General features: G+C 41.2%; 2 protein-coding genes across 2 annotated transcripts; both read right to left on the bottom strand.

Moving 5' to 3' along the window:
* Window positions 1-1,179: 1,179 nt before the first annotated feature.
* tnni1a (troponin I type 1a (skeletal, slow)) lies at window positions 1,180-3,314 on the bottom strand. Its single transcript, XM_087833318.1, has 5 exons — window positions 3,225-3,314; window positions 2,896-3,027; window positions 2,621-2,710; window positions 2,310-2,486; window positions 1,180-1,721 (listed from the first exon to the last, which is right to left on the bottom strand). Exons 1-5 carry the CDS (start codon window positions 3,270-3,272, stop codon window positions 1,617-1,619), a joined length of 552 nt encoding a protein of 183 aa, XP_087689444.1. The 5' UTR covers window positions 3,273-3,314; the 3' UTR covers window positions 1,180-1,616.
* A 7,109-nt stretch (window positions 3,315-10,423) lies between these two features.
* Window positions 10,424-12,780, bottom strand: phlda3 (pleckstrin homology-like domain, family A, member 3). Its single transcript, XM_006785690.3, has 2 exons — window positions 12,084-12,780; window positions 10,424-11,043 (listed from the first exon to the last, which is right to left on the bottom strand). The coding sequence occupies exon 1, from the start codon at window positions 12,513-12,515 to the stop codon at window positions 12,093-12,095; it is 423 nt and encodes a 140-aa protein (XP_006785753.1). The 5' UTR covers window positions 12,516-12,780; the 3' UTR covers window positions 10,424-11,043; window positions 12,084-12,092.
* Window positions 12,781-13,034: the final 254 nt, after the last annotated feature.

Raw genomic sequence — 13,034 nt, forward strand, 5'->3', positions numbered from 1 at the left:
TCCTTTCTTGTACTGAACTCTCACTACAGTCTGAGTCAGTGTTTGCTGTGTGAGTCCACACCTTTCTCTGGAGCCCATGTGTGTTGGACTCTGACCTACACACTTTATACCACATCTGTGTCTGTTATACTCTGTGCCGTTCCTCAGTAAACAAAGTTAGATATTATCGTAACTGATAACTGAGGCATAGCATAAGATGCATATCAAGACTCTTTCAAGTTTCACCTGTGAAAACCAGAGTCTGCTTCGCCTTTATTTAAAGAAGAGGCTGTCTTATAGCGTTGTTGGTCTATCATGCATCTGCTATCTTATGGAAATAGTTTGCATGCCCCTGCCTGCACCGGTGCTGTATCGTTTTAGGTCCTTCAATGAACTCTTTATGCATCAGTGTCCATTCAGTCTGTTATAATGTTCCTGTGTCTAAAGTTAGCCTTACATTTCAGGAAAGACCTGATCAAACAAACGGAAATAAAACAGAAAGACATTCCCAACAAAAGTTATATTTACAGACACAAGACGATTGCGGCTGCTTTGCATCCATTTGGATAAGGCGATTTTTAAAAGTACTGAAGCAGAGCGTGCTTTATGGACATGCAAAACACACAGAAGTGCTTTACATCTGGACAGCATGCACACAAAGCATATCAGTTAAAATGTACAAGTTGCTGCTTTGCTGCAGCAAACACTGTAACCGATATTGAAAAGCTATTAGCAGTAGTGATGGTTGCTGTTTTTAAGTATATATTCGGTTGCAGAGCGGATTCATCGGATCAAAGTATGAACTTTCTTTTAGTGAGGTTGAGCACAGCAAGGTATTGTTCCCATTAATCCCAGCTGTCCTGGGAGTCAATCCCAGTCCCGTATGATCTAGCAGTTAAATGTCTTAACCATATGGGAGTTGTTGGCAAGGTTGGCATCACAGACTGAACAAATTGTGTTCAGACTGGAGTAGAAATAAGCATTTTTTAGTAGTGGATAATATTTTAGCCATAAGAACACACAAACCATTTAAACTGCACGTGTTCATCTGTGCATTTGCTCTATCTGCTGTCTGCAACCTGCAATAAAAAGCTAGTCCTACTGCATTAGAAACTAAAATTCTCAGAGTTCATAAAAGCATTTTATATTTCTGAATACAGCCGTTGATCAAAGAACACACATGAAGGAGACAGAAAAATGTTTCATGTAAAGTATACTTTTAATATTTTATTCGTTCTTTTTTCCTTTCAGTCCAGCCAATGAAATGCACCTTTTTTTTTTACCACTATTATTTGATAATCTACATTACAATGTTAAAGTTCATCCCCAAGCCAAACAATCACATGTACAGTTTAATTTGTCCGCCATACAAATATCAGGCCGATTGTCTGTTTGCTGCAACATGTGAAAAGTACAAATAATCTTACATAACAATCATTTTAACACCTTATCAAAAACAAGCTGACAGAGTAGTTGAAAGCCTTTCAGGGGTGTGGGGGCATACTGTCACCTCCATGGCAGGAGCATACGCAGGGACATCAGCGTGAAACAACAACACGATAGACCCAGGAAGACCAGGACAGATTCAGATGTAGGGGAGTGATGTCACTGATGTGACCCCAGCCCGCCTCCTGGCTTCACTGCGCAGAACCTTTAGCAGCATCAAACATCTTCTTCCTTCCCTCCATCCCTGACATGGCTTCCACATTCTTCCTCCAGTCACTGTCCTCCACTGGCCTCTTCTGCAGATAAGGGAGACAGTTGGATTGTGCAACAGAGAGTATAAAAGACTAAAAACAGAGGCTGCAAAGTAGAGCAGGTTCAGAAAAAGTTATTGTTGAATCTAAGCCTTTGAGACTTGTTCGTTTCAATGGGAAGCCCTTTGGAGAATTGTTTATTACCATACTGGTATAACTGGTTTACCTCACACTTGGAGAGACACACATTCATTCACAAGTATACACACACCGGAACAAGCTAATCTGCACATGTGCATGCACTCAGGAGTTGGGAGAAGTGGCCACAAAGGCTAATGTTCTGTGTACAATGGGATCATTGTCTTGTGTTCAGTCCTTCTCTCACACACGGTCCCCGCCCTGCAGAGGCTTCCTACTCGGTATCTTAAACACACCTTTCACACACTGAAAACAGCGTTTTCAGGTGTTTCATGACATCTCAAGCGCTGACGTCATGTCTGTATCTGAAACCTTACAGGACCTGAATGCATATCTGTGCTCTAAGGATGGCACAGACATCGCTCAGGCTGGTTTCACTGTATTCTGTGTGCATATGCATGATTGCATCTTCTCTTTTTTAAATTTTTCATGCACCTTTTCAGTGTCCTCTTTCTTGACAGACTTGAGATTGGCTCGCAGGTCCATGGAGACTTTGTGCTTGGATCCCAGCAGCGAGCGAAGGATGGCGTCAGCTGACACGCGGACACGTCGAAGATTAGGCCTCTTGAATTTCCCCCTGAGGTCCAGCACCTTGATATTCAGGTCTTTAATCTGGTCGAGTGACACAGAGTGGAGGGAGCAGGATGTAGGAGTTTCTCATGGTGCTCATAGTGTTGCATAATATACGTAAAGTATCACTGATATGAAACATTTCAAATTAATAACGGATAATAACGTGTACCAACCTCGCGTGTGTTGAGCATGACCTTAGCTTCAATGTCATATCGCTCCTCGTCAACTACATCTATCTTAGCATGTAGCTCCCTGCAGAGATCCTACACATGCACAAAGGAAAACTTAGTATGAAATCATGTGCAGTCCTTTCTTTACTTGCTTTCTTGTCCTGATTTACTTTTTAGAATACAATGCTTTATCAACATAATTTGGGAATGATCTAAGTTGTCGCTGCAAAGGATGGACAGAGAAATGAGAGATTTGGGGGAATCTGTAGGGAACATACCTGAAGCTGGCCAAGGCTCAGGCCACTCATGTTTAAAGGAGGAGCTCTCTCAGCCAGGTACCGATGTTTCTCCTCCTCTTTGTCTAAAATCTCCTGCTCCAATTCCTCCTTGGCCTTTGCCACCATCAGACTCTGTCAAACCAACATAAAATAATGTTTTCCATATGCGTTCAGATTCTTTCAAAACACCTCATTACATCATTGTTTCCCAAATGACAGGTGAAACATTCAGATGCTGGCTTTCTTTCAGTTGTATCTGCTGCCCTCCTGTGGCTGAACACAGGTATTACACTAATACATCAAATAAGTCTGCCGATGATTTCTCGTACCTTGAGCATCAGCTTCCTTGAGGCTGAGATCTTGGGTTTCCGCTGCATGGTTCAGATGATTCACAAGATTATCAGTAAATATGATGTAAATGTAGTTTAGTAGCTTAACTTAGTTATAAAAAATGTTGAATATTGTATCAACAAGTTAGCAGCCAGATGGTCTTACCTCTTGGCTGTAAAAGAAGAGAAAAAGACGTAATTTAAAATGCTTAAAGACATACTTGTTTTTGTGTTTTTTAATGACTGTGTATCTATAGTAAGAAAACACTCACACATGTTCAGGCATCCTGCTGTTGAGATCTCACTGCAAAAGAGACGGGAGAGATTAGAAACACAGCCTGAACCATTGGCAGTATTTGTTTGTCAGCGGATCAGATAAAAAAAAATATATACAAATCCACGTGCTGATGGATTATAAAAGTCTAAAACTGAACAATATAGAAATGGAGCCAAACAATAGGTGGGAAAATTGTTAATAATGAATTGACAGAGGATACGAGGTGTTAAGCGGTCTTCACCTGTTTGGACAAAAGGAATTTGCTGGTCTGTGAACCTTAAATCCATTTTTAAGTCTGAGGTTGCTGAAGCTTTATTGTCTTTTTTTAAATGCATGTTTAAGAAAATGTGTTTGTTGTGCAGGAAAATATCATACAGGCACAAAATGTTTGTGGTTCAGTGTCCTAGTTTTTCACAGAACTTACAGAGTGCAGTTTTGCTTAAGGAACCTTTTCTACCACATAAACATGACATAAAACACACAGAGACGCATTAACACCAGTATGATGTGTTTACTTCATCTCATTGTTAAAGTGTTGTCTTCACTTTTGTTATCACCTGGTCTTACCTTTCCTCAGCCTCGTGCTCTTTGTCCTTCGTCAAATTTGCAAGTGATTTGCAGCACTCACCCTTTCACTCTTTTAATTTAGGCCAGCCTTTCTCCTCACACCTCCCTCTCATTTCACTATTTGGTTCCATTTGAGAATGGCACCACATAAGACCACCTAGCACGATGGGGTTACAATCTGCTCCAGCGGATTAGGAAAATTCCAGACAGATAGCCGTCCCTCATCCATCTCTTCTGTGCCTTATCCCTGTCTTTCTCCTCAGGATTATCTTGCCAGGAGGAATTTAGAGTGGCCTGTCTCCCCAAATAGACCAGGGGACAACTGATAGACAGCTGTGGTGGGCGACTGTGCTCTGGGGTGCCCAGCCTGGATCAGGGATTTATTGCTGGTAACTCATGGATGCTTATGACCCTCTGTGGTGCGGCCAACTTGGCAATGAAAAAAAAACCCACCCAAAGTGTTTTGGAAAGTTTACGTCAACCTCGGATTTGAACATAGTTGCTTTGGCTGCAGGTTTAAACTCCTCAGTTTGTATTATTTCAGCTGATCATCCCGCTGCTTTGGCTTCATGGTAGCACAGCTTTAGTGTGCATACAGTCTGTGCCCAACGATGAAACTGGGCTGCTAGCAAAACAGCACTGAAACACTTATTATTGTCTGTTTCTGCTATGCTATGTCCCCACTGTTCACCAGGTCGACATATTGAATAAACTAACACTACTAGATCAATCTGTATTCTCACTGTACAGAGATGCATGACACATTTTTGACAAATGCAAATGCAAAAATATCAAAACTACAGTCTAAATATCAGGAGAGCAAATCAAGAAAGCACAGATATAAAACTTTACACACAGAGCGTATTATGAAGGGAACTTACCAGAGTCAGAGGCAGGAGAAATGTGACCATGGATGGAGCTCGATGGACAGATGAGCCCTCTATTTAACTGCACCGCCCATTGTCCAGATCTCTCTTTCTTTTGTGTGTGGACGCTATTATTAGTCAGCCACGTCCTTCTTGGTACATAATCCTGCTCATTCTTCATCTCACATGTTCATGTAAACAATGGCAATATAGTTGGAGCCTGAAGGCTGATGAGAGTGACTCAAATGACAAATTGTAGGTAAATATGTATATGAACTATAAGCTGGCCATAGACTGCTTGGAAAAGGAAATTATGTAAAAAATAAATAAATAAAGGAAAAAAAACACTTGTAAGTTCACTAAGTAGAAGTGGTGATGCTAGCTGTGCCGTGACAGGGGTCCTTTATGTGGTTACGCTGAAGGCTTCGTGACTTTAAGCCAGTGGCAGCTGTATGAAGGGCAGCTGTGGTTTGTCATTCACAAACTTAATCCACAGAGAATCACCTCAACTAATATTGGGTGGAATGTCATAATATTTTATGAGGAGATTTATGGTCAACAGGGAATTAATCCTTTTGATTGTATTGATCCCGCGCCTTGTCTTTGATCCATGATGACTTTGTCTCTTCTGTCTTTGAGTCAACAGGTGTGGTACAAAGTTTGGGGCAGATATTTAAGTTCCCTTTAGGGAATATGAACTTTTCCTCTTGCACCACGATTGGGTCAAAATGTAAACAAGCTTAATACTTTTATTCATGACTAGTTAGTGTCTTGATCTAAGGTGGAGTTTGGGCAGTGCTCTGGTTGTTGTTGCCCTTGTGGTGGTGATAAGACTCTTAAATTATGACTCATTTTATTTGTGCTTTCTGGTTATCTGACCTTTCTCTCTCAGTTGGAGTTATGTTACCTACAACCTGAATAAATTGTTCACTGTTTCCCTGTTCACCTGGAAAACTCCTGTCCTCTAAAACCACTGCATGCTTCTCCTCAATTCCAAATTTTACTCTCAAGACTCACCTAAAACACCATGAACCTGTTTTATCTTCTCCTGCAGTCTTCTGGTGCTCCACTGCTTCATCCCTGCACCGCGCTCCATTACTAAATACTTCCCTGTATCTTGACTTTGCACTTTATTCGTTGCTTGTGAAAATAAAGAGTTAAGCTTCCATCGGGTTTTTGTGATTATGACACTAATATGGCACTAGCAGACCAATGCACAAATGCAAACTGGTCAATCACCTCTTAGGAGTGTCAAAGAGGCATTAATAACAGACTGCAGATAGCTGTACAGATACTGCAGACGACCCTGCAAGCAATCAGTGCAATAAAATGCATGATGTCACACTGACAAATGGACAATGTGTGCTAAGACGTCTGTCATCATATTGAATCTAGCCCATATCAGATAAACGGTTCTGATTGTCCCAGCATGGACAAGCGGTAATCTGAACATGGCAGGGGTGAAGAGACCCTCTTCCAAGACAAAAGAAATATTCAATTCAATTTTCAATTTAATTTTATTTACATAGCGCCAAATCACAACAACAGTTGCCTCGAGGAGCTTTATTTGGGGAGATATTGGCTCTGTCTGGTTTCCAGGATCATCGCGATACCTGCATAACTGTAGAGCAGCAAGTTAAACCATCAAATACACCAAAAAACGAGTTCTCACAATGCATATTAAATGGAGATTTAATAAAGGACATTGCAGTCTGTCCCTTTCCTTCTGGATCGAGGCATGCATGTTGAGGAGGGATTATTCCCAGACTTCTCTATGCAACCATTCTGGTGATAATAATAGGGCTTAGGCAGCAATGATAAACATTATGTTAACATCCTCATATTAACATCTTAGCACGCTCACGACATGCTTAACATATTTAACTCATGATATTGTTATTGAGTACAGCTACATGAACCTGGGGCGGTTTTGTTTACTAACACCTGAACCTCGAAGGAGAGATTAAAATGCCAGACATGCATGTGAGGGCGTCGTTCAGACAAATCTTGATGGACAAACCTACGAGCTGTGACTCAGACTCTACAAGCCTCACTGAGAACGTTAAAGGTTAAAGTTCACGACAGTACAATTAGAAAAAGGCTAAGCAAATATGTTTTGTCTGAAAGGAGACGGCTTCTGCTCAGGTGTTGTGATGGCCCGGTTAAAGTCTAGACTTAAGTCTGATTAAAATGCTGAGGCCCTTAAGAGAGCTGAGTACAAATAAATGCCTGGAAACTGAACTGAAACAACATTTAAAGAAAGAGAGGGACACAACTTTCCAACAACAATTTCCAGAAACTGATAAAAGTCAACTACATGCACACACGCGCGCACACACACACTCACACACACACAGGCATTCTGTTTGCAGTCTTGCACAGTGTGTGTCAACAGATAATGGAGAATGTAAACCAATGGTAGAGGAAAAAACTGAAAAAAACTTTCTAAAGGCAAACAAACATTCCTAAACACACAGATTATCTGAGAACTTGGATAAGCCCGACACAGACTCATGCACACAGACTGGTGTACATACACACAGAGACATTTTCCTCACTTAAAAGTGGCGAGACAGACCTCTAGTGGTTTAATATTTACACAGCAGCTCCATCTCTTACGAGCTGAGAAGCTGGAGGCTTGCCAACGATTTTTGAAGTGAGCTCTGATCGGTGAAGAATATATATATATATATATATATATATGTATATATATATATGTATATATATATGTATATATATACATATATATATACATACATATATATATATATATATATATGTATGTATATATATATGTATATATATATATATATATATGTATATATATACATATATATATATACATATATATATATATATATATGTATATATATACATATATATATATATATATATATATTATATGTATATATATATATACATATAATATACATATATATACATATATATATATATATACATATATATATATGTATATATATATATATATATGTATGTATATATATATGTATATATATAAAGCCATAACCAAGTGTACATGAACATCTGTGCCGAGTACAACCTGGAAGTCCCGAGGCCAAAATGGGAGATGCCCCCAAAGGTGGTGGAGAATGACCGAGCTAAGATCCTGTGGGACTTCCAGTAGTGATAGATGTAGCAGTCCTGAATGTCAGCAACATCAAGAAGAAGGAACACGAGAAGCTGGAGAAATACCAAGGGCTCAGAGAAGAGCTCGAGAAGACGTGGAGGGTGAAGGTGACGGTGGTCCCCGTGGTAATCGGAGCACTAGGTGCGGTGACTCCCAAGCTAGGCGAGTGGCTCCAGCAGATCCCAGGAACAACATCGTTGTAGGAACCATATGAGTTGTTCCTTTTTTGACTAAGTGGGTTGGTTTAAATGGACTCACTGTATTGGTGTACGGGTGTGGGGCGTGTCTCATGGGTGTGTTACATGATAAATGTGGGTGCACTCACCTGTTCACAGCACCTGATGTTGATGAGCAGAAAGGTAGGGTGAGCATGACGCAAAACTTTCTGTTGACCGCAGCTTGAGCGCAGCTTGAATGATTTTGATGTATTTTGACTGTAACTTGATGTTTTTTGTATATTTGTGCACTAATTGATGCCATAGGCCAAGTTGTAATTTGGCATAGTAGTTAGTGCAGTTATTGGTGAGTTGCAGTCATTTGTTTGTGCAGTCTGTGCATTTGTCTAATAGTTAATCCCAGGCGCTGATTTGTATATTGGACAGTTGCATGTGGAATAAAAGGAGGAAATGGTACAGAAGTGTATTTTATGTGTTTATTGTTGCGCGTCATCGGTGTCCTCATGTTTAGCCTGCCGCGGCCATAGGTTGGAGGAGCCGCAACAATCGTAGATCTCTGTCCAGAAGAGCGCAGTCCTGGGAGCAGCTAAGATACTGCGCAGGACCCTCAAGCTCCCATAGAGAAATAAATAATTGCACTGAGACACGCTTAAAAGAAGTGGATGACACTTTGGTGTTGTGAGGGAGAAAAAGATGCAAGTTAATGTATGTTTTCATATAATACTGTAGATACATGTTTGCTATTAGCTGTTATCTTGTCACTTTCATAACTGTTCCATCACATTCTAGTCTGCCCCCCCAAAACAACACTTTTTAAAATACTTATTTATTCTAGATATTGGCCCAATTACTTATTGTCAGAGGGTTATAAATGTAATCTTACCATCAACCAGCTGACAACTAGCTAGCTAAAAAAAACAAACAATAACAGCTGGTTAAAAGCTACCTTTATGCAAGCTAATGTTAGTCTCAAGTGTCCTAAAAAGCAAAGTTTCCCTCTGATAAACAGTTTAGTTATTTTCTCACATCATATGAGAGTCTATTTGTTAAGTGTCCGAGTCCTACCGTGTTAGATTCTCTTCAAAGAAAGTTTCACAAACGCCAGCTACAAGCAGCTGCAATGCAGCAGTGCTTACCGACAAAAACTCACCTCAGTGCCTTCATCAGACAGAAGTCAGCTTCACTGAATCATCAACTTTACACTTTAAATTTTACAGCCTCCTCTCAAGCTATCAAACTCATTTTACATCAGGGGACACATGCACCTAGTTACTTTGGTGTAGTATTAATGACTGTGGGGAGGTCTTTTTCAGCAGTAAATGCTGTAAAACTAATAAAAATTCAGAAAATACACTCCACAATTTAAGTCTTCCCTTACATCTTTACAAAGCTATCCAGTAAACCAGATTAGAGTTCTTGCTGGGCCTCATTGTTTGACACCCCTGGATACACTCACTACAGATGAACAGCCACTAAATTCTGTTGACTGCAATCTGCTGACCTCTAGTGGTGAGATTTTCCACACAGTACCTTTAAAGGTGTAACCTCTCCACGGCTCTACTTCACATATATTGTCTGTAAAACCTGCTCTCCACACAAATCCACACACGCAAACATACTGCTTAATACAATGATCCATCTCTACTTCTTGCAGCACTCCTTGTCCTTTGCTGACTCATGCGGTGTGGCAATGGGGGTTTTCCACAGGAACACGAGAAGTTGCTATACAACTAGCCCTTTATTCTAAAAGTGCACCGAGCCACGCAGCTAAACATATCACACACAGACTGCTATATTCTTGATATACACACAAAAACATGCACAAGATGATTAAATGAACAATAAATTCTATGTCTCCTTGACAAGAATCTGCTGATGCTTCTGGATGAACTTCATGCTGGGTGTGCACACACGTTCCTGTAGGTGAATCTGTGTGGGTGGATGTTTGTGTGCACATGCCTCAGGCTCACTGTGCTTCTCATTAGTCCTCCAAACCGCTCAGAACAAAAGGTGCCCTGACTTCAGCACACACGCAATAGCAGGGAAACCATGCCACTGTGTGTGTCTCGGGTGTGTGTGTTTTCCAGAGGCTATAACAGCAAGGTTAACGCACAACCGGAAACAGATGAGCTTAGCAATTAATGGTCTGAATCTAAAATAAGACTTTAGTGAACAGTGAAATGAAGTGAAACACCATTTAAAATAGAAGACCAATGAAAATATGTCAGAAAATCTGGATTACAAAAATTTATTATTATTTTACAGTTCTAATACTGTACATGGTTTAAGCAAATATGTAGTATACAGAGTGCAATATATCAGAAACAAAATACTTCAATTCCATCTTAGAAAACCTCAAAGATCTGCTCATTCTGTAAGTTAAAGTTTTCAAAGTAAGTCATAGCAATCCTTCAAAAACAAGCCTGCAGAACAAATTGACTCCTGTTTCAGCAGCGTCGAAAACTGTCGCAAAATGATGTTCAAAAATGAAGATGCTACTGAAACATCAAGGCACAAAAGGTAAACTGTTCCCAGAAAACAGCTTTTTTATGCAGGAGTCTCCAAATTGTCCTTAAGCAACGAGATCAGGACAGAAACCAAGTCTTTATCCGCAGTTTATCAGATTCCTATACTTTGACTGGCTGCAAGTGAAGATGAGTTTCTGTGACACTTGTTCTCAGTCGTTTGTTCCACAGTCACTGATGACCTTTTTGTGCATCCTCTGGATCTGGTGAGTTGTACTACTTTCCCCTTCTTATTGATTCCCTCCAAGGAAGTAGGAAGGCTGAAGAAAGAGAAAAAGATTTTTATTTATGTTTTACCATTGAAAAAAGAAAAAAATAATTTAAAACACACACACATGTCTATGTTCAGCAGCAGGGTCGCTCAAAAGTGCATTTGTAATGCGTTAAATTGCACTGTTACCACGGCTCCTAAGTTAATTTAGGCACTTGACTAGAGCAGCTCTCTTAAAGAACCATCGCTGCAGATTCCTAAACTGTGAGCTCATAGTTCAGACTCACACATTTGGGTCACGAGTTCATTTGAGATGACCGGTTTCATTAAATAACTCTGTTTCCATTAGATGGTGACGACTGTACCCTTGATCTCAAAAGTCACAACGACAGATTAACACCCTTAGTGTCCCACTGCTTCATGTCAACTAAACCCATAAGGAAAGTCAGTGTGTGTGTTTGTGCGTGTGTTTAAAAATACTCGGCTGCTTGGTGAGGGAGGGGCAGGCAGATGTTATTTTGAAGGCTCACGTTGCATCTTAATTATGTCCTCAAGTGAAGCTGGTTTGTGTCTACTGAGGTGTAGTACAGGCAGATGACCATAGTAAGGAAAACTCGGAGAGGACTCTAACTCGGTGGAACATCTAAACACTTGTAAATAACCTTCAGCATGAGCTTAACGTGAGTGCTTCTCAGCTCTGTGTCACCTCATTCCCAAGAGTCTCGATATTTTCATTCCTTTCCATCCAGTTATTGCAACAACGTGTTTGGAGATTAGCACAAAAAGGAAATAACATGTTAAGTCAGGTGTTTTACTGCCGGCACACATCTGTGCCTTTAGTTGCCAATTGCTTGAAAAGCCAATAATAATAATAATTATGTTTGTTTAGCTGAGGTATTTGCTTGGGATTCACTGCCAGTCTCAGTTACTGGGAGTGAACTTGAGGATATTTGAGCAATGAGAGGGTGTGGTGCCACTCTCTCCAGATAAAATGATTTATACATAAATGAAATAAAAGCTTTCCCACGCCAAAAAGTCACACTTTGACTTCCAGCTATTTCAGTCCAACCAGACAACAACTTAGGATACCTCCGAAAATCAGAGCTCCTCGTCCTCCCCAGTGCTGCCCAGGTGTCCCGTAGACAGGTGCCGGTTCCTCCCGGTCTGCACGGCTTGTAGGTTCTTATAGCGCACCAAAGCCAGAGCAATCTCTGCGTTCCACGCTGTGCCGTCCTGCGGACACCGAAAGTCAATTTCCTTGCCCGTGACCATGACCACAGTGAAGTACACCAGCCCTCGCTTATACTCCACGCAGTCCACCGTGACCATGCGCTCAAAGTGAAGCTCCTTGACTTTGGAGCTCGACGCCAAACCCGGAGCATCACCGCCGCCTCCTTTGCAGTTGTGCAGGCGCAGCCCGTCCTCAGTGAGGACGCAGCGCTTCTTCTTCCACAGCTGGAGAAGTCCGCTGCTGCGCTTCTCTAGCAGTCCGTCTCTCATCGCCTTGGCCGCGAACGACATTTCCACGCTGAAGGAACCTCTTCAGTACCAGACACTAGACAACTTAATCCTCTGATAGATACTGAATCTATTAAATGCGCATCTCGTGTCTTGCCGTATTAACGTCCCACGGGGAAACAGATTAGCTACAGTAAAGATGATGTTAAACACATTTGTCTATTACAACAAGTTCCGTCTGTGCGCAATGACAGGACACCGTGCGGGTTGGTAGGCTGCTCTGCCTGGATATGTTTGAACATGCCCGGCTTCTGTCTGGACCTTCTCCCCCTTTCGACTAGCACCCCGCCTCCTTCTCAGTGACGGCAGGAGGAGATCCGGGCTGTTTATGAAATTCCCATCTTGAGTGTGTGAGTCAGCGTGCAGTGCGCGCGACAGAAAGACAGGCACAGAGAATCAGTCAGTGCACGCTGACAGTTGTGTTTTACAGCACTCTGCATAGCAGCCTTTTTATGTGTTGCAGTGGTGGAGAGAGAACTTTAACATAGCGACACCAGGGTAAATATACGTCTTAGTCTTTAC

This window comes from Neolamprologus brichardi, chromosome 20 (assembly GCF_056152115.1).
Source record: "Neolamprologus brichardi isolate AB-2024 chromosome 20, ASM5615211v1, whole genome shotgun sequence".
Classification (NCBI taxonomy): Eukaryota; Metazoa; Chordata; class Actinopteri; order Cichliformes; family Cichlidae; genus Neolamprologus; species Neolamprologus brichardi.